This window comes from Gymnoscopelus microlampas (genome assembly GCF_963454915.1).
Source record: "Gymnoscopelus microlampas genome assembly, chromosome: 8".
Classification (NCBI taxonomy): domain Eukaryota; kingdom Metazoa; phylum Chordata; class Actinopteri; order Myctophiformes; family Myctophidae; genus Gymnoscopelus; species Gymnoscopelus microlampas.
In genome coordinates this window covers 37,479,382-37,506,970 of record NC_139945.1, presented here as the reverse complement: position 1 = coordinate 37,506,970, position 27,589 = coordinate 37,479,382, and the positions used below count along the sequence as shown (strand labels likewise).

Here is a 27,589-nt window from a genome sequence, read left to right as displayed (position 1 = left end):
CATGTGACTTTCTTCAGGTATGCCTGAAGGTCTGCACAGTGTTTTTGAGTGTGTGGTTGCGTTTTCTCTTTTAGATAAGATAATACAAATATCTTATCTTATCTTTAATTACATTAAATTACATGTAATTACATTACTATTAATAATATTACTCAGAAGAACGGCAAGTCAACAGACTCTGACCCCAAATTTCAATTTCAATTTGCAGCAATGAGCAGCAGGAAGCACCAAAAGGTTGATGCCAAACGACAACTGTCAATCACAGCGACAACTGGCCAATCACAGGTCTCCCTAGAAAACGCGGCGGAGACAACAACTGGCCAGGTGCAGCAAGTGGATGCATTGCTATGCTTTGTCCAGGAGATGGCGCAGCTAGCTCGATCATGCAGAGCAGCCACTACGTGGATCCAGTGACGTTGTCTAGCAGCAGCCAGGCAGCGCTCTGTGTGCGTGTCGGCAGTTGGACGGAGTCGGAGAGGAGAGGAGATGAAGCAGGCTGCTGGTTTCTCTGTGACAGTGTGACTGACTGGGGCTTCCTTCAGGTACAGATGGTACTTGTTGTGATAATGATTCTGTCGTGCATGCGTTTACTTTACACTGTAGTTATTGGCATGTTATTCTGCGATGAATGCAATGGCAACTGTGTATCTTTGTGTTACTATTGCTAACTAGTAGCCTGCTAGCATTATCTGATCATCATCATGCAGCATTGTAACTTTGTAGTGTAATAGGCGTGCATAAAGAAAAAGTAACAGGATAGGGCCCACAATACAGTTAGAACAACGTACAATAACATGATAAGAGTCACTTTGCGGCATTCCTTGTGTCTTTTCACAGTAACGATGTGCGAGAAACGTTAACTTATTTGGTTAATGTTGACAAGATTAGCTTAACTGGCTAACCGGTTAAATGGTAACAAGTTAGCCGCAAGCAACACTCAGATTCTATTTTTAATATCCTTGACAGCCCCATACATCCAAACAGAAAAGTCCCGTCTGATTGTGTTAAACGACGTTAAACTCACCAAAATTACAACTGTACGCAAAGCTTGACTTATCCTCTTTCTATCTACGACGTTTTTGATTTATAAAAATCCACCGTAGACATGTTATGAGTTACTTTCTGTCAATAAATTCCGTGCAGGTGATTATTTTTCTGTGTGTCAGAGTTTGGAATCGCTCGTTGTCAATAATGCAACGTCCTGCTGCCTCCTGTGTTATGAGACATTCAGAAACAGGAGGCAGTAGGATCGCTGAGTGATTTCCAACAAGCGCTCCAACACTTGGAAAAATAATCACCTGCACGGAATTTCTTGACAGATAGTAGCTCATAACATGTCTACGGTGGATTTTAATGAAACAAAAACTTTGCAAAGTTAGAAAGAGGATCATTCAAGCTTTCCGTACAGCTGCAATGTTGGTGTTGAGTTTAATGTCGTTTAAAATTCAGATAGGACTTTTCTGTTTGGATGTATGGGCTGTCAAGGATTAGTATTGCAACTCTAGATTCCAGATATTAAAAATAGAATCAAAGAGTTGCTTGCGGCTTGAGTGAATAAGTTGTGCGTGTTTTCTGTAAAGGCTGTAGGTTTGATTGAATGTGAGCTACTGTGTGCTTTATTCTGCCTGAGCACTCTAGCACCCATATACCTTGGTCAGTGCGCTGGGAGTATTTATAGACAGTGTGTCTGTGTAATGGTAGGGTTTATTGTGTAGGTCTACATTTAGGCTACTGCAGGACGTATCATTTCCCTCCATGTCTGCTGAGTTTCCAGTTGCCTGTCTTTTCATGGAATAGTGGACTCAGTGGAAAAAGGGACTGTCTGGCACTAAATTGTACTGTACTAGGGATGTGAGTGAGTGAGTAAGAGAGAGAGAGAGAGAGAGAGAGAGAGAGAGAGAGAGAGAGAGAGAGAGAGAGAGAGAGAGAGAGAGAGAGAGAGAGAGAGAGAGAGAGAGAAAGAGAGAGATGATTCAGTGTGGTTAGAGGGTTATTTGAACTCCATAATTAGTCTACACATTTTCACTTTGTCCAGGCAGGCAGTAATCGTTTGCAATCTTGCATATGAATGACTGACACTGTTCTGCATCCCTGGCAATGCTGTGATTACACTAGGACCACAATATGCAGAATCACTTCAGTTACCACCACCAAGTACTATGGCATCTGTGGCAAATTGACTGAGAGATGCAAGATGTCAGATGTTACATTTGGGAGGCTTGGGTTACTACCAAGCGTATCATTGGCTATCATTATACGATAACTATTCTTTGTTATACTAAAAACTGCCATTACAGCTGTTAATGTGACTCAGTTCGTTATTATATTTATGGTATGTACAGTTAATATTTTCTTAACTAGCAGGTAAGATGTGTTATCAGCCTATGATCATCAGTGTCAGGGTTGTATTATTCCTTTTAACAATGGAACAATAGCATGTTTACATATAGAGCTGAAAATATGCATTTCAATTATAATGTGCAATGTGATTGTCCTTTGTTCTGTTTGTCACCTCATTATTGAATCTAAATTCATATTTTTTCATGCATGTCTCCAGACTGCGGGAATGAGGCATGGTGTGGATGGCTGACGGACAGGGACGTGGACCTATCATGTGACAGGATGCTGGCTCGGAACCGCTTCATCCTTCTGGTGGTGGTGGGGGCGGTGCTGGCCATCGTCAGCCTCAGTCTCCAGTTCTGTAAGTTGGTCGTGTGGGTTTTTATAATGCAGTCCTCTTCAGGTTAGGACCAATTATCCAGATTTGTTATTTTAAAACAATTTGAATAATGCGACAGTTGTTTGTCATTGTGAGTCTTCCTGTATGCATGTGGCTGTTTACGGTATAGGATCATGCATGCATATCCTCTCACCCTTTTCCTCTCCAAGAGTTCCATTCACACCCAAACAAAGCCCAATTCCCCATAGATGTTCTGTAAATATCCCGCACTACCACTACGCACCAGGATGCTCTGCAACAATTCCACCAGGGAGGTTGTGGGACACAAGACAGCCTGCGATGGAGTAGGTAGTTCTACACAATGGTGGCCTCCTTTTGTATTGAACTGGATGTGGCCTTTTCCATTAAGTCATTACCCAGCATCTCCTGCAGGAATTGTCTAGACAGTGTGTCCCTGCTAGCCACTTTGAATGCAAGGAAACTGGACCGCTCGATATGTGGAGCCAGCCTCACTGGCACTGCATGCAGATCTCAAGCCTCTAAGGCATTTGGGGAGAGAAAAACATCAGATGAGGAAGCAGGCCGTGGCTGTAGTGGAAATTTGATGAAATTTGTATTTGGATGAAAAATGGAAGATGAAGCTATTTAATTTGCTCTGATGTCCTGAAAAGTCACTGCTGTGGATGTGTTTCTGGCAAGCACAAAGCTTCCCAGGACAAGCGTATAGGATTAGACTTGCATAAATAACCACATTTATATGCATATGCACGCACACACACACACACACACACACACACACGCACACATACACACAGGATTACAGTGTAATTCAACCCGATGGAGATGACATTTCGGACAACATCGCTTGCAAGAGTTTCAGTCGTCTTCCAACACTTTTCACACAGATTCACCATGTAATCCAAGGATGTTAAGTTCGCTCTCTGCCCACACTTTTTTGTGTATTTTTTTCAAATGCCAAGCAAGATAGGGCTGGTATATAAAAGAGAGAGAAAGCAAGTCGTTTCTCACTCACAGAGTGCTTGCAACTTTTGGCTCTTTTCAAGTATTAAGGGTAACCCAGAACCTTCCATAACATGAAACTTTCCAGAACTTGTTTAGTTCAGTGCTGTTTTTTGTCAATGTTTCCATTATAATCAGAACCATTCCTAAAGGGGGATGAAAGTCATAAAAAAAAGCTTGTAGATCTGCTATTTTTGAAACTTTTGCTATTTTTGAAACATTTTGAAAGTATAATTTGTGAGTTCTGGGTTCCCAGAACTCAGGCTTAGTACTATCTCTTGAGCAGAGCCCAAATTAGGTACTGAGAACCTTATCTGAATCCAAGCCGTAGCATATGGAAACAAATCCAGAACCTGTGAAATATGTTATACTGCACGGCACAGTTAAAGAAAAGTTATTGTAGTTGAAAAGAGCCATTAACACAGTTCTCTGTAATCTGCCCTATGCCTTGCTTCCCTCCCCGCCGCTTTAACATCCTTTGACACCATGCGATTAATCTCTGAAGGAGACCGATGTGTGGAATGTGTAGATTGGACAATTTTGTTTCTTTTGTGACAAATTAGGAACACATTTGATACATAAATTGAATAGCCCTTAAAAAGTCAAAACAAAATGGAGAATGGGTAGCAATGTACCTGAAACTCTGTATGAATAAAGACTGCCAGGAAGTGAGAGAAGCGTAACAACTAACTAAACTGAATTAGTCTCATTCCTTCCCTGTTTATCCAGGTGAATACGCAGATACAAAATCAATGTGTTTACTGAGTCTTACCACTGGGGCCTTTAACATTAGCTAATTCCTCACTATCAGCCCCTGTGCCTTCTAATCTTCCTCTTCGGCAATATTGAGAGGCAATGAAAGAGGTTACAATGAATTAAATCCACTCTCCCGCTAATTGAAATGGGTGTGTGACTTAACATGCAAAGTGTGTATGTACGCTGTTGCATTCCTGTAGATCTTTCCACGGTTTTCCAATCTAAGGGAATGCAAACTGATTAAAAGGAAGAGTGGGCCCTCCTCCGCCGTGTTGTGTTGTTTTCATTCTTTAACGACAAAGTTCCAAAGCAGATTCAGTGCAGGGAAGGGACAAGAGGAAGCCCACTGGTGGGATTCAAAGCCCAACAAGCAGCATGCATGGCTCCTAAAGCATCCCAGTACACCAGTGGTTCCCCCAATGGTGTGCCATGAGACAAGACCAGGTGTGCCTTGGGACTTTGTGTCAACCACACATTATTATTGCAACATATAGATCTATACAAAACGTTATGAATATTCTTTTTAATTTACAATATCCGTACTTTCCCAATGCAGAAGCAAATGCTATACTTTAACCACATTCAATCTGGCATTCCTATGTCGGATATGTCATTATAGGAGAACATTTTATTTATCCCCCACAAACGGATTGACACGCTCACAACGCGGTGCTATGCGACTATTTTTGCTCTGAATATAGATGTGCCTTGAGATTCTGACTTGCCCATTGGTGTGCCTTGGGCACAAAAAGTTTGAAAACCACTGCACTACACTATCAACTGGCACGCTCATTATTTGAGCAGTACTGCTGTCACATTTATTTTTAGCGCGTTCTCTGTCTCCCTCCCATACACACACACACAAATACAGAGATCTTGAGCCATTATCTAGTAAACCCACGGGCAGTTGCATGTGGGACAGTTCATGTTTAATAGATAAGCTCTTGCTTTTTCCACCTCTTAAATCGTCTGCCGTGCTCTCTTCCCTCATCCTATTCTCCATCTCTCCCATCATCTTTACCCCCTTCTCTTCAATTATCCCTCTATCCAAATGTCTTCCTGTCATCTCAGTTTGAAAAAAATAAATACATAATTCTTTGTTGACACTGTTTGACCACTACCATGCAACAAAGACAGACAATGTGATGGTATTGCATCACATTGTGATGTATGATGCAGACAATGTGATGTATGATGCAGTGAATGTTGCTCTCTCGCTTCCGGCAGAACCTCAAAGTGAAACTGCGGCAGTTGTGGATGCGACTGCAGTGGCATGATCATCATACTGATTGACATGTGGGGGCTCCCACAGCAAACGTGCTGGCAGAGCACTCTGAAGAGAAATGATAATGAGAGCCAGGAAAGGAGAAATTGGAAAGAGTGTGTTGAGTGAGATGAGTACCAATACGATTGTAATCCCAAGAATATGTTACCAAGACACTATTTTGAGATCATGAGAGAGAGAGAGAGAGAGAGAGAGAGAGAGAGAGAGAGAGAGAGAGAGAGAGAGAGAGAGAGAGAGAGAGAGAGAGAGAGAGAGAGAGAGAGAGAGAGAGAGAGAGAGAGAGAGAGAGAGAGAGAGAGAGAGAGAGAGAGAGAGAGAGAGAGAGAGAGAGAGAGAGAGAGAGAGAGAGAGAGAGAGAGAGAGAGAGAGAGAGAGAGAGAGAGAGAGAGAGAGAGAGAGAGAGAGAGAGAGAGAGACCTGTGCCCTTGTTCTGAGCAGGTGAGTTATGAGTCAGCCAGCCACAGACACACTGCAGGGAATAGTCAGTGAAGAGGCTGAATTATAGATAGAGGATGGGGTCTAAGGCCCTGACTTGTTAGGACTAACTGCGTCTACAGCTACTGGTCAGATTGCTTGTTGTGTCGGGTCATGCCTCACGTTTAAAGTTGAGACACTGCACAGACTGTACTGTTGATGGCGCTGTTCTGTGCCTGCATATGAATAATGTTCTATTAACAACTATATTCAAAAGCGATGCAATCGAACTATGTTTGGAATAGCAGTAATAACAATACAACAAGAAATGACCAAAGTCATAATAAAGCCGCATGCGGCAGGCTTTTTTTGCCCCAATCTTTTCATAGACCTGATTACTTGTTTTTTGGATTGCTTGGTTCTCTCGCCAAACCCTAGCGTCACAGAATCTGCGATCCTAAACGCTCTAATGTTTTTATATAAGTGGTGGCAACATTTTGTGACACCACACGGGTCTTCCCAACAATAGCTAAGATTGAAGTCAGTGTGAACATGGCCAAATAATAACTTATAGCCAAACTAGGTCTAATGAAGCACGCTAGCATTTAGGCTAACCCTCCTGCCTGAGGCTCTCTCCCTTTCTCTCTCTCTGCTGCAAAGTGCCGTCTCCCCATTGGCGGGAAGTGTGAAGGACAGCCAATGACACTTAGGTGTCACTTGGGTGTCGGACTAGGACTAGTGCTGTCTGTAGAGCCGCCAGCTTTCAGCATGCGGCTAAAACACATTTAACTCATTTTATGTTTATCCTTATCATGCTGATAATTAAAGATCAGGAAGCGAGCAAAGCCATAGACTATACCGTTATGTGAGAGCCTTTTCAAAACTAAAGGTAAAGCTTAACTAGCCGGTGAGGCTCGAACGTCACGTCCTTGGTGGAAACCAATGCTTTTCAAACTCTGGAGCATGATCCAGTGTGAAAACATTATTGTTTTTGGATTCTGACCTCTGCCCGGAATCTACTATTTTAGTGAGTGGATGTGTGTGTGTAGCCGTGGTGTTTCAGAGCCTCTGCCTGATGACCAAAAGCCTAGGGGAACCCTTTAGGCTAGTGGTTAAGGTGTTGGGTTTCCACGCGGGAAACCTGGTTTCGAATCCCGGGTGTTAGACGTGCTTTAGTGTTTGTTTATAAAACTTGTTGAGCATTCAATTTAATTTACTCCGTTATTATTTATCCTTCTTATTAAAACCACAAATCCTCTTCTTAATGTCTGTTATGTGTCATACACAGATAGCTGCATTTGGTGTATTTAACAGCCTTTTGTGGATCATTGCTTTATTTTATGTATGGCTTGTCTTTGTTCCATGGATGTATTACCCTTAGCGATTTAGTTTTTCATATGGCAAGGTAAGAGAAGCGCTAGCGCTAGGCAGATACTGCGACGCTGGACTGCTCCAGTACCTTCCATTCATTTGCGGGGACTACTTTCTTGTAGAAACTAGTCTTGCAGTTTTATTGATTTAAACGGGACGTGTCTATGGTTTTCATGTTGCCATGTTTGTAACCATTTTAGAAAAGCAATAAGCGACGCGAGTGCGTGGTTTACCTTGATTTTACCATGGCTAAGAGGGTTGGAGGCACTCCGCTGTGCCTAATGCCTACACCCGTGCCTCTTAGCTGTTGTAAAATCCACGGTAAACCGCCAGCCTCTTGTGGCTTATTGCTCTATTTTTTGTATGCCTTGTCTTAGCTCATGTGTGCAAAGGTCCACACAGATCATGCAGTGCTCCACAGTGCACCCATATTGGGCACACATGCACGCAAAAATCGGTCCAGTGCAACTAGACAATTTCTTTGGTTGCACCAGTGCACCTTACATTTAGCAGTTCTGTTTATGAGTGGGTGCACCTAAATTATATGCTAGTGCACTTACGTGTATATATGTTTTGGGAGCACCAGTGCAACCAACTAAAAAGTTAAGCCTGGAGGAGCCCTGTCATGACTAGCAAATACCTTGATAGCAAACACAATATGTATGCCTTGTCTTTGTATATACTCTTAAGCAGCAAACACGTTTTGTCACTTGCCCTGTTGCCCATGTACAGTCAATGCTTTGCAGGAGTTCCTCTTAGCAGTCTCTTTTGATACGTCTACTTGTTGATGTGGCAGTGCAAAACCTAATATTATGATATGACTTAATTTAGCCTCTGCTGTCTGTAATTACTCACCGAGGCCTACCCTATAATTCCACCATATAAATGTCTTAGTTCAGTACCCTCATTGTTGTGAGTAGATAGCTCTGACCTAGCTCTGGTCCATAGCCTGAAGGAGTTCTCCTTAAGGCTATGCGACCGATGAGTCAATGCTCTCACACCACAGGCTGCCTAGGCTCTCGTCGGGAGTAAAAATAAGAAATACACTTTCGCTACTCACCAAAACAAAGACGGTTTTATGGAGTTGAAAGCCAACTCTACTAAGTGGGAACACTCTGAGCCACCCCCCTAACATCTAAAATACACTTTATGGCCAAAATGTAAAATAATCCACCGGACGGAGACACTACTTCTTTGTTTTTTAATCTTCGGCCACGCCATCACGGTGCCAACTCACTACTGCCACACAAGTCAGAGGACCGCATTACACCTTGAGATAACGTCTCATTGGGTGTTATTCGGCTCTGCAACGCTAGAGTCGCTGTTCCGTAAAAACATCTCTGAACCAGGAAGTGTCTCTCCGTTGACATTGACTCATCGGTCACATAGCCTTAAGGAGAACTCCTTCAGGCTATGACCAGAGCTAGCTCTGACCAAGAATGAAAGAGCCATTGACTCACACAGGAAAAGTGGAAAAGAAAAACATTAATCTATTTTGAATGTGGCCATTTTCTGATGGATTATTTTTTTGATGCCTCACAAAGTTATTATGTCTCTGGCATAATGTAATTCTTCCATGTCTTATAAAAGCTTTCTGTATGATCAGTGGCTGTGGTTTTACTGTCTCGCTGTCAGTAACAGCAGTATAGCTTTATCTTGCTAGTTGCTGTTTGCCTTGTTATGCTGCCAACAGTAGTAATTAAATGTGTGGGTTGAGAAGGATGTGACTCTGTCTCCTCTCTTTTTGTCCATTAGCTGTGTGTTGGTCAAGCCACATAATTGTTCATAGGAAATATCCCCATGTTTTATAAGTAGCACAGGGAGAAGTGTGGGCGTATATGGGTGCCCATACACGTCTCTACACATTGTGTGTGTGTGTGTGTGTGTGTGTGTGTGTGTGTGTGTGTGTGTGTGTGTGTGTGTGTGTGTGTGTGTGTGTGTGTGTGTGTGTGTGTGTGTGTGTGTGTGTGTGTGTGTGTGTGTGTGTGTGTGTGTGTGTGTGAGAAACGTAGTATGTGTGTGAATGTAGGAACCTCTTAAATTTGCTCAAGCATTCTTGCCAACAGGAATTCATGAAGAAGTGTGGAAATAATGACGTGTGCTACTAAGGTTGTGTAGCCGACAGATGGTGAGCTGCAATTGGTTTTGTACCCATCTCTTCCTCACACCCACGGCCTGTTAGCATGTACCGTACTTTGCCAGATGCCTTTTTCTCCCATGGTACAGGCAGTACACAGCACTGTAGTGCCAAGTTGGTTGAAACCCACCTGTTAAATTCTGAGCCAAATCACACACTGCATCTACATGTTTACCCCCTTGTTACTCTGATATTGTTGTGCCTGCAATAAATGTATTGGTGTGCATTTCTTACGCATCACCATCTTTCCTCATGCCCTTATTGTCTTGCTGTGCCTGTCACATACTCTCAGTGATTGTGTGTTGGTAATGGCAGTTGAAGAGGAGTCAGGTCTAGGATCTGTGGTTTCCTGTGGTTGAAGAGGCGTTTTGAGTGGTTTGACTATATTTAGTTTCTGTGTGGGTGTGTACGTAATTGTAGTTCTGAGGAGTAGGTATAGTGTATCCTAGACCAGATGCTAGTTATGTTATTTAGGCAGATGCTAGGGCTATGCTATTTTAAATAACATACAGAACGGACGGTGATGAATTTATTGAGTCCTCCTCTTCCTTTTGTATAATGATGTGCCATTTTACAGTGGAACCTGAGAGATTAATGTTCTTAGTAGATCGCATACTCATGGCCTGGTGTCTACCAGTCTATTATGTTTGTCATCTATGTACCTATCTAGGACATATGTTTTGTTTTAGAAATATTTAAAGTAAAAATAATAACGTTTTAAGTTGTTTCCTTGGCCTACAGGCAGTTTGCAAAATACATTTGTCACTGATCGGTTGAGCGGTTTGCAAGATTACCCTGGACAGACAATCAAATGGACAGGGCCGAAAACATGCTTTTGGCCTGGTGGAGATAGCAATGCCTCAATGTCACAATTGGTTACATTCGATGTACATATGTATGCTGATGATGTGAGATGAAGCATTGAAGTCATCATGGTTTCACAACATCAAACTTTCATCAAGTCATACTATAACTGTAGGGTATTTCTTCCTAGTGGCTCCCTCTACAACAGGCCTTCCATAGTTTTTTCTTCTTTTTCTGACTGACAATCGGGCCACTATCATGACGACTGGGGTTTGGGTTCTTAATTCAAATCGAACCCCAACTATGACATAGTCAGGTTCAGTTAGGAGCGTCTGCTAGATGCCTAAACTGTGATATTAATAGTAACCACCAGATGTAGGAATAGTAGCCACCAGTAGGACCACATGTCCTCAGGATAGAAACATTTGGAAAATTGTGGAAGGTGTGGACAATTTTCTGGTCCTCACTTTCTGTGTGTGTGTTTGGGGACATTTTTCTGGTCCTCACTTTCAATTTGTATGAGCGTGGAAGGTGTGGACATTGTTCTGGTCCTCACTTTCAATTTGTATGAGCGTGGAAGGTGTGGACATTGTTCTGGTCTTCACTTTCAATTTGTATGAGCGTGGAAGGTGTGGACATTGTTCTGGTCCTCACTTTCAATTTGTGCGTGCGTGCGGAATGCAGATGTATTCAACTTGCAGTGAAAGTGTCTTATCCATGAGGGAAGTGACACGTCAATTAGTGTCAAAGGGTGCCCAGTTCCCCTTCTTCACCTCTCCACTGAGAAACCCACTGCATGAACCTTCAAATGAGCTATTATGTATTTAACATGGGTGGATGCTCTGGGCTTTTGCAAGACTAGCCGCATAGCAGCCTGAAAATGGATTATTACCATTTGTCATATCTGCCATGTGCCAGGTTTTGTTCACAAAGTCTAAAAGGCAAACAGAAAAGTAATTTTTGTTCATATGTTCAAATGTCAAATACACAACGAAATCTTTACTCGCAATTATTTGTATGACAATTAATTGTCGATTAAAATGTCATCATGACCGTGACAGCCCTCCATGTTGGGTCTGTGATGTGACCAAAGACAAAGAATGTCACGTTTTGGGTTAACATTACGAATGCGAGTGGGCCCAAGACAAACAATGTCACATTTTGGGATATCTCGCACCCATTAACATAGCAAACATGATAACCGCCCACAAGCCATAACTCATTAAAAGCAGGAAAGCATCTCCGTCATTTTTTATTTTAGCGTTGGCTAGTCAAAAAGTTAATGCCGCGCTGCGAGCTTGTACATCTGCTATTTTTGAACATTTTTGAAAACTCTTGAAAGTGCATAATTTTGAATGACTTATAATGGCTTATAAAGCATTAGTAGAATTGGCCTCAAATCTTAATGAGATGATCTGAAGCGAAGCCTACACTAAAGTAATGTGTCTGTGCAGGCACATTACTCCAATCATCCTGTATCGTGTGGATGTATGAATTGGTATTGATGTAGTATGTGTGTGTGCGCTCGCGTGTGATTACTGTGCATGCTCTCGCTAGTGTTAGGGCAACCCCGTTACAAAAGCCCCTTTGTGTCGGCAACCATGACTGAGTTGGCCTGCATGGTGGACCGTCTGCGCAGGCGTGTGTGTGTGTGTGTGTGTGTTGGTTATAGCAAGGGGACAGGTTGTGGCAGTGAATGGGCTCCAGTGTGTGGCAGGATCTCGAGCAACTGAGCACTCATCAGAATGTTCTCCCTCGTCTCCGCTCGCCTTCTCCTCTTCCTTGTCACCGGTGAGTCCATACCCACACCACATATACGGTGAAACCCAAGACTGCTCCTGGAAGGTTAGGTTGCCACTTTGTGTATAAAAACCTCAGGAACGCCTACAGGCTTGTGTGGTTTATCTTCGCTGAATGCAGTGATGCTTTAGTTTGCCATTTATCAGTGGTTGACTGTTATGTAAAGCTTATGTCTTTGTGGCTTCTAAACGCTATTGTTAAAATCGAATAAATCGATTTTCTTAGCTATTACTTTTTAAATTAAACAAATATTCACTATCAGGCATGTTTTTGATTAAATACTTAATATCAACGAATCAATATGAAAAAACTATCGAATTTACCTATTGGTCCAATTAATTGATGCAGCCCTATTGGACTTAACGGTCCATTTATGCGATTTAAAGACATGTGTAAGCCCTTGAGCATAGGATGGAATACAGTCAATGATAATAACTAAACAATGATTATCATTTTTATATGTTAAGCTTACATTGCATAGCACACACCATATGCACTCTTGTGCTTTCTCCAGGAAAAAAAATAAACCAGAATAAACAAATCGTTCCAAAAAGGTTCAGGCAGATTTATTTTAATAATTGATGAAATGTAACTGTTGCTTTTTCGACTGTCAAGTTGATGTCACCCGTCAGAAACTAGTGTTATGTTGTTTCTAGGGTAGAACATATAGAGCTTCCCTAAATGTCTTTGTGCGACTAGGCTTCTTAGCCCAATTAACCAACAAGAGCATTGATTTATTTTATTTAGTTTGCAAATTAAACTAATGTAATTTAATTATGTGATTTGACCAGAGTTCCTGGATTAGTATACCACTCATTTTATACTCGGGGTTTGCTCGCTAAATGGCACAGCGATGGGTAGTTGTGGATAGTGGATAGTAATATGCAACATCCTCCTATAATTTGACACACCTCTGTCGTCATGGTGAGGCCAAAATTGCTCTGCACACAGCCATTGACCATTACCATGTGCACCTAACATCGAGGCCCGTTCTTCGATTTCACCAAATCTCAGCTGTTCGCGTTTTTATGTAAAAGAATGTCGCCATGGTTACGGTGGCTGCTCAAACTGCGCATGCGTCGAATCTACAGCCCCACTGCGTTCCACTGTTGCACACACAGAACGTGCTTCACCCAACGTACGTGTGTGTGTGTGTGTGTGTGTGTGTAGCGGGGGGGGGGGGGGGGGGGGGGGACTCGTGTGTGTGGGAGTCAGGACTCATTTTCAAGTACTTGTTTTGGTTACTTCTTCACAGAGTACAGATGCAACAGACCAAAATGATCAACATTAGTTGGACTTACAGTAAGCCAAGGTAGCTGTACAAAGGAGGGGTCTATACCAAAGTTAAACATTGCTTTAACCACCCTCTATATTTAGTACTAACTAATTAAAACGTTGACTTGTTCGGCTCTGTACTTTTCCCTCCTCTAGAATGTCTTAGCTGAAAATAGCCTAATCTACAAGCTCACACTGCCTCATGAGAGTCACGACACATTATGAGCTTGTGGATCGGCTTTTTTCTGCGAATCTTCCCCCCAGAACAGGGATGCTAGGGTTCAAGTTCAAGTTTTCATCGCCCAGCACAACACGCACATCACAGCATCATTTTTTTTAAAGCATTGTCGTGTAATGTCTAATTTGAGTATTATTAAGGTGATGATCATCATAGAGACTACATGAGAAGAATGAGCAACACTTGTGTGAAACAGTCTGCACCCTGCCAGCCCCCTGGTCAGAAACCACTGCCCTCCAAACAACACTGTGGACTTTATGAGCTCAGCTGGACTCTGGGGGGATGGAAACTTGTGTGTGTTTGAATGAGGTTCAGTGTGTCAGTTTGTGTGTAAGTGTCACTGGCACTCTGTCTAATGTGTGCATGTGTGTGAGCTTTTGTACTTGGCAGAAAATAGTAGAAAATGACGACAAGTCGCAAGAACTCACTAGTTTAGAGTTGGGGCTTAGTTTAAGGGTAAGTTTAATTTGTACTCAAGTGTCGTCTGCAACGACACACTGTGTCACAATGCTGAATGTTGAGGGAATTAATGTAGTCAAAGGAAATCAATTAAAAGGTCCTCACAAGTAAAATCTCTCTCTCTCTATATATGTGTGTGTGTATATATGTGTATATGTATATGTATCTCTCTCTCTCTCTCTCTCTCTCTCTCTCTCTCTCTCTCTCTCTCTCTCTCTCTCTCTCTCTCTCTCTCTCTCTCTCTCTCTCTCTCTCTCTCTCTCTCTCTCTCTCTCTCTCTCTCTCTCTCTCTCTCTCTCTCTCTCTCTCTCTCTCTCTCTCTCTCTCTCTCTCTCTCTCTCTCTCTCTCTCTCTCTCTCCATCCATCCAGGGTGGGGGTGCTATAAAGACAGAAAACCTCCCACTGCTTCCCTCAGGAAGGGACCGCACACTCCAATGACGATGGACAGGACTCACTTAACACGGCGAAGCGCGTTGTGCAGAAAATAAAAACAAAATGAAGCATTAAGTGAGTCCTGTCCATCGTCATTGGAGTGTGCGGGCCCTTCCTGAGAGAAGCAGTGGGAGGTTTTCTGTCTATATATATGTATGTATATGTGTGTGTGTGTGTGTGTGTGTGTGTGTGTGTGTGTGAGAGAGAGAAACCTGAGTGTAACAGTCTATGCATGCTAGAGACAGCATTGCATTGAACTGTATGTGTGCATTCGTTCAGAGAGGTTTGTAAATGTCTGAAAGGTTGTCATAGAAATGAAAGACCATTCTTCACTGTGTTTTCTCCCTTTCTCATTGCAAAGGGATGTGATATTTACCCAGTCCACTGTGTGTGTGTGTGTGTGTGTGTGTGTGTGTGTGTGTGTGTGTGTGTGTGTGTGTGTGTGTGTGTGTGTGTGTGTGTGTGTGTGTGTGTGTGTGTGTGTGTGTGTGTGTGTGTGTGTGTGTGTGTGTGTGTGTGGGGCATTGGAGTACATTTTTTTCCCAGAGTCCTGTGAATGGGCCTAATAGTTCCGACACCTCTTCCTCTCATTAGACCATTTCTCTGCATGGTCACATGTCTCTGGTGTCCACGGCAACAGTGCTAATGGTGATGAGGAGAACAGAGTTGTTGGTATGGAGATTAACTGGCAGTGAGTGTTGAGTTCATGCAAGGGTATGACTCTCACTCAGTTTCATTGTACAGTGTCATTCCCTCTCTCTTCTTATTCCTGACTAAATGCTGTCATTTTCACAAACAAACCTGTTTAAGTTTTAAACCTCATACATTATGAATTTGATCATGACATTTTGATGAGTAAGTCTCTCCATCTCTCCTGCCTCCAGTGAACCTGATCCCCACCACTCCCATGGGGGAAGAGCGAGCGCTTCAGGCCCAGACCGGGCTTGGTGGCGCGGGCCAGGGGAAGAGCAGGAAGAGGGTGATCCCCGTCCCCCACACCGAGCCCCCGGAGCCTGACCCCGTCTCTGAGGCCTACGGCTACTGTAACACCCCCAACCGCACCGAGCAGGCCTGGGAGGGTGAGTTTACTGCATGGACACGTACGCACGGATGCACGCGCACACACACATGTTTGTATTACTATATTTTTGAGGGTATCAACATTTTAGGATGCCGATTTATGAATGCCATTTGTATGGAGAAAAAAAAAGAATCCTTATGGGGTGCAGACTATGCAAATTCAGACCCATTTCAGCCCAATTTTGGCGTCAAAATTCCTGCGTCAGGCCCGATTATGAAAATGTCGGGAACGACATTTCATCTTGTAGTGTGACTGTCTGACTGTCTACGACACCCTACGACACCACATAACATGTTTAATGTTTTTTTGTAATACATTCTAATTACTCCTTTCCTTTTCTTCCCTTATTGATTCTTGTGTAACATGTTCATGTCAGTTACAATATGCTAGCCTTGGATAAAAACAGGAATTCTCCGATTTCTAGTGCAGTGATGAATCTCTCGGTAGCCAGCAGTTCAACCTGTCCCAGTGTCCCACATGCTGGAGATCGGCAGTGGCTTAGGCAGGTCAAAGGTTTAGTGTCAGGCTCCAGAACAGCGATGAGAGATCGGAGCGTGTCCAACAGATGTGTGAGAAAGGAAGGAAGAGTTATAAACATGTGCAGGGATCACTGGGGTCATGGTGGGCAACAGGTCAAGGGTCTAAAGGTCAGCTACATCATTAGGCCTCTTGACTGTGCACTTGATTGACTGGAGCGCCACAAGTGTTATTCTGTGGACCAAAGCCAGTGCAGCATTCTATTCAATAAGAGAATTACATTCATTTCAAACTACATCACATTCAGTAACCATGTAAGTAACGTATCCACTAATGGTACTGTAACCTCTGACCATGCCTAAACGTGTGTGTGTGTGTGTGTGTGTGTGTGTGTGTGTGTGTGTGTGTGTGTGTGTGTGTGTGTGTGTGTGTGTGTGTGTGTGTGTGTGTGTGTGTGTGTGTGTGTGTGTGTGTGTGTGTGTGTGTGTGTGTGTGTGTGTGTGTGTGTGACTCTGGGGATGTGTTTATGCATGGAAAAAGGTTTTCATTTGATTACATCATCAACGCTGCTGCAGTGTATTTCCTCTACCGCACCAGACCAGTGTTTTGTTTTCCGTTGACAGGCTTAACCACTTAAGCCAAATATACTTTGTTGTACGACAAATAGCGATAATAGCCAATCTACATGTTTAGAAGTGATCCGATGTGCGGATGTGCAAATTTTCTTAAGTTTTTTAAATGTTTTGAAAACAATTAAAAATGTGCCCAAAAAAGAATTATAGGGTTAATGTAGCTAAGACACGTGGTTTCTCTGTTTGTTTTTTCGTTTTTTCACCACTGACATACGGAAAGTTGCAGAGCCAACATTCCTGCAAACCTTTTCCTGTTTCATAATATGCTAATACAGTATGTTATAGCATAATATAGCATGCTGGCATGACATATGCATACAGCGTATATGCAATCATTAACAATGCAGATCTGTGATCAGCTAAAGGAGTCACCTTTCCTCTACTAGGTCACAGTCCAGCAGACTACAGGCTGCTCTCAGTGCAGGTGATGATTCGTCATGGAGACCGCTACCCCCTCTACTACATTCCCAAGACCAAACGGCCCGCCATCGACTGCACACTGTCCCCGAGAAGGTACACACACACACACACACACACACACACACACACACACACACACACACACTATACACTCCGTATAATTGATAAAACCATTGATCTCTGAGGAGAAATTGAGTAAGGCACGAAGTCCTCTATAAGAGAAGACTGACTATGGACTGACTATGTCACCATAACACAATTTAAGTTGACAATTAATTGTCATTCAAATAATTGCGTTTAACGATTTAATTGTGGTTTTGGCCGTGAACATTGGAACATATGAATATGAAATTTATTTCTGTTTGCCTTTTAGGCTTAGTAATCAAAAATTGCACAGGGCAGAAAAGATGGATAACTTAAATATACAAAGAAATGACTGACATTTAATCATTTTATACTTTCAAAAAATAAATAAATTGAGGAAATAATTGATTTATTTCTGCTATATTTGAAAATGTTTAATAATTGCGATTATCTCGAATAATTGAGATTTAGGCGATTATGTAATTATCGTAACAGGCCTAACTATGGAACAGCGCTTATAGATTATTAATTGGCTGGTAATGCCAAAATGCTATGGACATAGTAGTTTCTATGCAATCAGTTCAAACTAAAGGGCAAATATAAACTTTAATAAAATCTGAGTTTTTCTCCTTGATTAGAAAATGTTTTTCGGCACTTTTTGACAAAGATCAGACCCAAAAACCTGGGATCGGTCGGGCTCTAGACAGTCTGTCTCTAGTCTGTGTTGTTTCCGTTCTTGATGAGCTCAGGCAGATGAAAACCAAGTAAAGCACCAATATACTAAGTGAGAGCAGAAGCAGAGGATATTAAGTGACTGCATGACAGAGATAAAACAGTACGGCACACTGACAAAACCAAGTTGGATAGTCATGATTTCATAGCACAGACAAATGTGATGAAATGTGTACTTTTAAATGTAACTAGACAGAGGAGTCTGGACAGTTTTATTACAGCACTGCATTGTCTTGCAGAGTGCTGGAGAGTATGGAGCAATGTGCAACCTTAATGGTGAGAGACAGACGAGTAGTTGCACTGAGAGACAAGAGATTTAACAGTGTAAATTAAAAATAGATAAAAGCGATAGCTGTTTTGTAAAGAAGAAATAACTGTTGTATAAATGACTTAGTGATCTTTGATCCAATATAAAACCTCAGTGTTTTCTCCTAGAACATTATTCACTGAGAATTTCAATTAAGGCCTGTTCTGTAAATAAAGTTCAGTGCTTATGCAAATGCTGCAAAGGAAACGTACAATTCTGGCCTGCTGGTTATTTTTTGTCCAATTATGTTTTTAGAGATGGTATTGAACTAAAAAAAAGCATTTCCAATGACGCTCAGCCCAACAGTGAGATGAAGTAATTACTTTTTAGTTTTTCTTTCACGGTTCTCCTCTCTCTCTCTCTCTCTCTCTCTTATCCTCGTTTTCCTGTCTACACTGTCACTGTCTGTGGCAGCTGTGGCAGGTGGGTCTAGTTTGCTACAACTGTTGATCTGCAATTTAACACACACACACACACACACACACACACACACACACACACACACACACACACACACACACACACACACACACACACACACACACACACACACACACACACACACACACACAAACACAGCTGAGGTGTGGTTATCTTGCTTGATCTGAACAGCACCAACACCAACTCCAACAGCACCAACACCATGTCTTCGCATCTGCCATAGTGTGCAGGTGGTGTCTGTGTTTTCATGTTGTGCTTGCTGCTGTCTGGTCAAACAGACCAGATGACAGGTTATGATAATACATGATGATCTATAGATAGACTTTGGGAAGTGTGTGTGTCTGTGTGCGCATGCATGCATGCCTCACTTGGTGTGTTGTGTTTAACAAACTCTCAGGCTATTTGAAAATAGCAGATCTACATGCTCACTTATCTTCCTATAATTGTGCTTAATCTGGTTAAAGGACGACAACAGAAATACGCTTTTTTGTGTTTTAACGTTTTGACAGATTTGTACAAATATAATTATGTGCATTATATGCGTTTTGTTAATACAGTTGTCAATCAATCAATCTCCCCATTAAAAATGAATAGATACGTTTCCAGTGATGTACGTGCACACCCTCATCATCTTGCAGTATGATTTTGACCATATGGTTGATAAATTCCTCTCTTTTGGGATATGTGAGTATGTTTGTGCCAGTCACTTAAGTTTCTTAAAAGCATTGGTTACTTAGCCCACATCAGCTGAAGAAAAGAACACGATCACACAGGTGACTTAAACTTAAATGTGTAGATCTTCAATTTTTTCTTCTTTAAAAAAACCAAAAGGGGCTTAAGTGGTTAATTAGCTGTAGGAAACAAGTGGAGATTTGTTGTTTGTCATGCTTGTCATTCTATACAATGTTTTGTCTTGCCATCCATAGACACGGTAGACAAGGCACCCAAGGCATTTAAAGCTGCAATCCATTACTTCTTTTATGAATAAAACATTATGTTTGACCTATCTGTATGGTAGAGTAAGTGAATACAATATAACTAACACAACTGTGGTGGTTGTAGTTGGTCTACCTGCTCTTCTATTGAGACATTTATATCCTGTGGGTAGGACCACTACTGGTTGACAAGAGGTATTGCATGAAGCCAAAAGTTGTGGTCTTTGGAGTGGTCCCTAGTGAAGTGACTGTTTCTGGCGCCCAGTCTGATGCGGTGGCCTTCTCCTCTTTATTGGCTCGACGCCTTATCTTGTTCAATTGGAAATCAGCCAGTCCTCCATCGCATCGACGCTGGGTCGGAGATGTGATGGCTCATCTAAAACTTGAGAAGATTAAATATTCTACCAGGGGTTCTGTCCAGAAATTTTACAGGGTTTGGCAGCCATTTTTGGATTATTTTGATCAAAAATTCCCGGGTGGGGACACTTAGGTATAGGACGGTGAATTAATAATTCGACAACTCTTGTATGGCAAGTGACAATCTGTATGAGAACGACGTGTTTTTTATTTAAATTTTTATTTTGGGTTTATTTTTGATTTTTGTATTACTGTCTATTTACTTAAGGTATTGTTAATGTATGGTTATGTTCCGTCCTGTAATGTATGTATGTATGATTGTTGGTGTTGAAAAATCAATAAAAACAATTCAATAATAATGAAGCCAAAAGTGACATTTATCCTCTGTCTAAATGAGATAGCAATCCCAGGTAGGAAGTTTCTGATTGCAGCTTTAAAGAGAAAAGAAGATATGGGACTTAAACCCATACCACCAGGGTAACTGGTTGTGCCAAACGATTAGAATGTGTGTGAACAACAGTAAATCATGTGCGTGTTTGATTATTTGTCATGGCTTGTACAGTCATCTGACTGCTGTGCAGATCCTCTTATACGTATTTAACAAGCCTGTGCCACTCTGTGCCTCTCTCCCCCTCTCCTACCGTATTTGGTGCCATGTGGCTCTAAGCAGCCAACATTCCACTCTGAGGCAGAGTTGAAAGGAGAGGAGGATGAAAGCGCGGAGGGAGGGAGGGAGGGAGGGAGGGATGGATGGATGGATAGACGGACACAATGCTCAGAAAGATGGAGCTATAGAGGCATGATGTCTCAGCAGACTGGGATTACTGGACTGCCATAGTGGGCGACTGGGCACGCATCCTTGGAGCTGCAGTGGTTCTGTATGTTGCAGGGAGCTTTAAAGCTCATTGCCTACTTCCAAACACCCTGGGCATAATCTGAGTCTGTTTTTATTTAGGCGAGGGTGTAATTATAGGCATCTGAGCCAGCATATGTCTTGGGCAGGATCCGTTGGGTGTGTGTGTGTCTCTCTCTCTCTCTCTCTCTCTCTCTCTCTCTCTCTCTCTCTCTCTCTCTCTCTCTCTCTCTCTCTCTCTCTCTCTCTCTCTCTCTCTCTCTCTCTCTCTCTCTCTCTCTCTCTCTCTCTCTCTCTCTCTCTCTCTCTCTCTCTCTCTCTCTCTCTCTCTCTCGCGCGCGCGCTCTGGCACCGGCTCGCCGACCCACTGTCTCCATCTGTGGTTTAACTGAGCTGTCTTTAGCTGGGGAACATTTCCACTCCTCTTTCTTCTTCTCCTTTCCAAGCATACATGGTTTGTCAGGATTGTGTCAAACTGTGCTCATAATCTTCTTATAGAATCCATCTTGTTTAGTTTCATTGCACCTCACTGCCTTTAATGCCTGTGTCCTTTCTCCTCTCTTGATACCCCCCAACCTCCTATTCTCTCACTCTCGCTGTCCACTAATCTCTCTCTGTACTGTCCGGAGATAATAATCCCTGTTTAATGTAATTGGACTCTCTAATCTCGTGTTGGTGACAATCAGCCTAATAGACACTCTGGCTGGCTCTTTGTCTGCAGTGCGGAGCTCCATTGACATGCCACCGTTTGACTCTCCCACAGCAGACAATTAGTGGACTGTTCCTATCCAGCACTGTTCAGTTGACAATGACCAAACAGTGGCGTGTGTGTGTGTGTGTGTGTGTGTGTGTGTGTGTGTGTGTGTGTGTGTGTGTGTGTGTGTGTGTGTGTGTGTGTGTGTGTGTGTGTGTGTGTGTGTGTGTGTCGCTGAACATCGCCTCATTCCCTTGACTCTTGGGGCGGCAAAAGGCTGCTAAGATTAATTGTGTGAGTTTCAGAGATGTCCTGGTGACTAAACCCATTAGTAGTACCCTAGTGTCACATACGTTGTGCTTCATGAGCTCCCATTCAGCTGATAACTTGTGTGACCTGTGTGGTAGGGAATGGATGCGTAATTAATCAAAAGTAATCTGAAATCTTGATTTTAGGTTTCACACTTATGTAATCGTGAAACATGGCAATGAATGCAAATAACGTATTTGGTCAGCTGCTGTACCCTTGTCTCCTCACAAGGATCAATAACCAGAACATTGTACAACCCCATCTCCCCATCATCACAGAGGCGCAATAAGATCATACAGGACCTTTTTTTGCTAAAGATAAGGCCTAATAAGAAGATAGTATTTAATTATAAATCCTGTTTTTGCACCAATAATCCTCATCATCAGTAATCGTTCTTAACATATTCCCTGCCATTGACGGAGATCTCCGTCATCTCAAATCCACCCGTTCACCGCCATTGACGGAGATCTCAGTCATTAAAAAATGTATAATAATAATATATATAATATCTTTTTTTTTTTTTCTCACACAGAACCAGTAGATAACGTGATCCAAAGATTTACTGCTCCATTCACTTCCTGGTTAAAGTCTTTGGGAAATATTCTGTGTCTCGGCTCCTGTGTTTTACTATGTATTTTTGGCGAGACATGCTATTTTCAACCCCGTATAACAAGCGAACGGGGGGTTGCGATGACATTTTTTTTCACTGAAGCACAGTGAAACCCTCCGTGATTAGCAACCATCAGGGGATCGATCATACTGGAGATAAATATTATGTGGTTCTTGAAAGATTAGTCAGAAACTCAAAAAAATGCTGGCAGAAGCTACAGCCTGTTTTAGAAAACCCCTTGCAGTGAATGTGTTAATAATCATGTTTCCAATATTCAGCTAAATAACCAGGATTATATTTTTACTCATAATCATGATTTATAATCAAACTGTCAGGCGCATTCATTGCTTCCTTGCACTCAAACCCGTTGATGTTCCTGTCTGTCATGGTTGGTAGGAGATTCAAGGTTATACTGTTTTATTCAAATCGCAACAAGCACCATTCAACCTAGGTTGGATGGTTTGCACCCCTGAGTCCAATCCTTGACTGCTGTTGGAACCTGAAAAGTGTTTTTGTGTGTGCGGGCGTGAAAACTACTGTATGTGCATTTGTCTTTCTGTGTGCGTGTGTGTGCCGCGTCTAGTACTGTGACTAACAATGTTCCTCTGAGGTATTCTGGAATGTTGAGACCAAAAGGAAAAATGCATATTAGTATCCTGTGTGTTGAGCATGATGTCATTTCTGTTGGGACGGCTGTGCAATTTGTGTTGTGACTAAGCATACAAGAGAGACAATTTGCACGTTTCTGTTGGTACGCCGACAGAAAATGTCCAGCTAGTTAGACTGTGTGTGTGTGTGTGTGTGTGTGTGTGTGTGTGTGTGTGTGTGTGTGTGTGTGTGTGTGTGTGTGTGTGTGTGTGTGTGTGTGTGTGTGTGTGTGTGTGTGTGTGTGTGTGTGTGTGTGTGTGTGTGTGTGTGTGTGTGTGTGTGTGTGTGTGTGGTGTTATCTAATCTTCCATATCTCAGTCTGTATGCTCCACTGACCAGGAGCTGTGGACTGTGGTATTGCAGCACCTGGTGGTAGACGTGGGAACTACTACAACTACTACAACTTAACATCCCACTTAATGCTTACCATAATTCCCAATATATGAGTAGTCGTTTTTTGTTGGAGAGTTATTAAAGATGTATTTTTTAGATTTCAGTGAAGCTGAAGCTGTGTTCTTAAATTCATTTTGAGACCATCATAGCGTACTCTTCTTCACGGCTTCCTTGTTTGGGAATTCAGTGTTCAGCCTATTCCAGTTTGTTAATCCAGAGCAGAACGCACCCCTTGCGCAGTAGTTGAAGAGCCTGCCTTGGGGCCTGGCATGACTAGTGCAAAATGTGATGGCTGTGGCTTGTTGTGGCGAACAAATGCACCCAAAATGTCACTGCATCATTGTTGTGAGCCGGCTACAGTAACAACTGCATTCTGGTCATACTGTGTTACAGAACCTTCATGTTGGAGACCTTACACACTATCTTACAAAAACATATTAATGTTATAATGCCCTGTGCAATTCTTTATTACAAAGCTCATATGTTCCAATGTTCAATGCCAAACACACAATTACATTGTTAATCGCAGTTATTTGAGTGACATTTAATTATGACATTTAATTATTAATTATTTAAGTCAACTTAAATGTGTAGTCGTGACAGCCCTATAAAAGACTGTGCTGTGCCGTGCTTTGATGAGAGCGCTGTGATTCCACAAGCAGCAGAGCACCAGAGGGGATTTGCAAATGCACCCAAAGTAATGGTGAAAAAGAGAGAGACACATCTTGAACACATTGTAGTTGCTTCATGCATTCAATGCAAATGGTATGTGAATTATTACCTAAAATGTACTGGGGCTGTTTGCTATTGGAAATGCTGAGTCATATGTCAACCACATATATTTATTGGACATTTGTGACTAGTACAGTATATTTCCTCTTACATCTGTCTTTCCCTCTGTCTCTCTCTCTTTCTCGCTCTGTATGCCATTCTTTCTACTACTCCCTATTCCTAACCTCTCACAGGAAGCCTTCCCACCCCCAGCTGAGCTCTTTCATTGGACACATGGCACTGGGAGGACATGGTAACTGGGAGTCCACACTGGCCTCTGTTCCTCGGCTACCCAACCACAGCACCTGTGAGATGGGAGAGCTCACGCAGACAGGTAGCATGTCCAAGACTACATAGCTCTCCTCTCCTCTCTGTTGAAATGTATGGTGTTGGTGTATCTTATAGTATTGGTAGATAGACCTTTGTTAATCTCAGTTGTCATAGCAGCACCACAGTAAGGATGAAACAAAGATACAGGTATGGGTAGAGAACATGTACAGAATAAGTTGTAACACTAGCAATAACAAAATACGACAGTGTAAAGATGATTTAAAATTTGATCTGGCCTTCTGTGCCTGAGCTGTTGAGGTGAGCATAGTGTATAGGAACGTGTGCATTCTTTCACCGATAAAAAGTCCTATAAATAGACATAAAGACCAAGGGTCTGACATGCCATCCTGAAATAATTTGCAATCTGTCACACAGCAAAAGAGCATATAGTAGCTATGTATCGGGTATCAACAGTAAGTAATTATATGTAATACTTACGTATATACATACTGGGTATTAACAGTAAAAAATATTGTTATGTACATATAGGCATGGCAGGTTGGAGTGTCTGGTATCATAGTCTGCTTACGATCATCTACATCCTTTGGCAGTAATAGGAAGGACTAATTACCTTTAATCACATAGACCATACAGTATATATGTTACAGGGAAATTACGTCGTTGACTGGGGTCCTCTAGGGGTTTATACTTGGTCCACTCTACACCAAATCATCTATTCTTGTAGACTGTTCAGTGTTCACCTATTATGACATGCCCACTAGGGACGCTAGGGTTCATGTGGTCAACTCTAGACTCTTCAACTCTAGATTGCTTGTCCACCATTGTGACTGTATCTTCATCTCATCTGCGTCTCCCATGCAGGCGTGGTGCAGCACCTGCGCAACGGCCAGCTCCTCCGTCAAGCCTACAAACGCCACAAGATCCTCCCCTCCGACTGGTCGCCCCGCCAGGTGTGGGTGGAGACCACAGGTAAGAGCCGTACGCTGCAGAGCGGACTGGCCCTCCTCTACGGCTTCCTCCCGGACTTCGATTGGACGAAGCTGACCGTCCGCCACCAGTGGAGCACGCTGTTCTGCGGCTCCGCCTGTGACTGCCCCGCCAGGAACCGCTACCTGGAGGAGGAGCAGAGGAGGCAGTATCGGCTGCGGGTGGCCGACACCGAGCTGGAGAGGACCTACGCTGACATGGCGCGCACGCTGGGCCTGCTCACCCGGCAGCTCAGGGCCGCCAACCCCATAGACTCCCTGCTGTGCCACCTGTGTCACGGCCTGTCCTTCCCCTGCGCGTCTCCGGGGGAGAGCGGCGGCGGCGGGTGTCTGACGGTGGCCCAGTTCGCCGTGATCCGCCGGCAGCAGCTGGAGGACGAGGTGGACCGGAGGAGAGCGGGGCTGTATCACAAATACGCCGTCCTGGCCACGTATCCCTACCTCAACCGCACGGCGGCCAAGATGGAGCGCGTGGCCAGGGCCAATGAGGCCGGCCGGCGCCCGCGGGCAGGAGGCGAGGAGGTGTTCACGCTCTCTTCGGCCCACGATGTGACCGTGGCCCCGCTGCTGAGCGCCTTAGGCCTGGAGGAAGCCAGGTTCCCGCGCTTCGCTGCCCGGGTGGTGTTCGAGCTGTGGAAGAGCCCGCCTGCCGCTGCAGGAAAGCAGAGGAAGGCAGCGGGGAAAGGAGCGAAGGCCAAGCAGGCGGACGGAGAGCTGTTCATCAGGGTGCTGTATAACGGAGAGGACGTGACGTTTCACACCACCTTCTGTCGCTCCCACGACCGCGCCGCCCAGCCGCTCTGCCCCCTGGTGAACTTCCTGTCCTTCGTCAGGCGGGACATGTTCGCCGTCCTCAATGCCACGTCCTACCAGGAAGCCTGCTACAGACGTCCTGGATGACGGGACGGATTGGAAAGATGGGGGAGAGAGAGGGGGGGGGGGGGGGGGGGGGCTGGGGAGAAGAATGGGATGGAAGAGTGCTACCTTGAGATGTGGCAGATGGTCACGTTTTTCTTGTTTTAGTTGTCTTTTAACTCTTTTTCATTTTGGAACGATAATGTGCACTTTTGTGCTGCTCATAGCGTCTTAAAACATTGATGACTGTAACAGTAATCCTTAACATTCCTGTTTTTTGTTTTTACATTGGAACATATGAGACAGACAGACAGACAGACAGACACACACACCTCCATACTAAAAAGCCTTTTGATATTGACAATCACACATTACACTTACAGTTGTAAACATTCATAATTTTTTTTACAAACTTTTCTAAAATGTGTTCCAGCATGTTTGTAAGAGATTAGCAGTTTTAGGGAAATTGTACGGCACATGGCCACTTTATTCCTGACATTCCGATACAACGGGTAATGTTGAGATTCTAGTTTTCCTAAATTCCTGTGAAAATGGAATGTTTGGAACTGGAACACTATGCTGGATTAATAACTTGTAAAACCTGTAAAACCTTTGCATTAATAATTATATAATTAGAATGTAGACTTTTGTATTTGATGAAGAGGGCACTTGGGGCCATTTTGGTACATACATAGTATTTCTCAATATGGTTAACTCAGTTGTGACTTTTTGTGCTTTACTTTTCCAAGGTTCACCTCTTAAGTCACTTTTGATGCCCCAATACTTATCTCATTTCCCCTAAGAAATTCTGTTGTGGTACATGGAAACAACAAATGATTAAACCTTAAAACACTTGCTGACAACCTTTCCCACTACCCAATCAAGGCAACTGTTTATATGAATGCTTGTTATGGTATTTTACTATCCACTTTGATGGTAGTTCAGTAAAGGTTTCAACTGAAAAACAAGGAAATCAATGAAATGTGGACCACTTTGAGTACTTGTTTATACTGTAAAGCACATTTAATATTGAGTAAAGGA

General features: G+C 43.0%; 1 protein-coding gene across 1 annotated transcript in view; it reads left to right on the top strand.

Annotated features, from left to right (window-relative positions):
- Positions 1-462: 462 nt before the first annotated feature.
- pxylp1 (2-phosphoxylose phosphatase 1) overlaps positions 463-27,589 on the top strand; it is a 27,792-nt gene continuing 665 nt past the window's right edge. Inside the window, exons 1-6 of the mRNA XM_084064917.1 lie at positions 463-542; positions 2,558-2,701; positions 15,557-15,751; positions 17,249-17,375; positions 24,611-24,750; positions 25,569-27,589. The exon at positions 25,569-27,589 is cut by the window's right edge and continues 665 nt beyond it. Of these exons, the coding sequence (XP_083921043.1) occupies positions 2,623-2,701; positions 15,557-15,751; positions 17,249-17,375; positions 24,611-24,750; positions 25,569-26,593 (1,566 nt within the window). The 5' untranslated portion in view covers positions 463-542; positions 2,558-2,622 and the 3' untranslated portion in view covers positions 26,594-27,589. The remainder of the gene's footprint in view (positions 543-2,557; positions 2,702-15,556; positions 15,752-17,248; positions 17,376-24,610; positions 24,751-25,568) is intronic.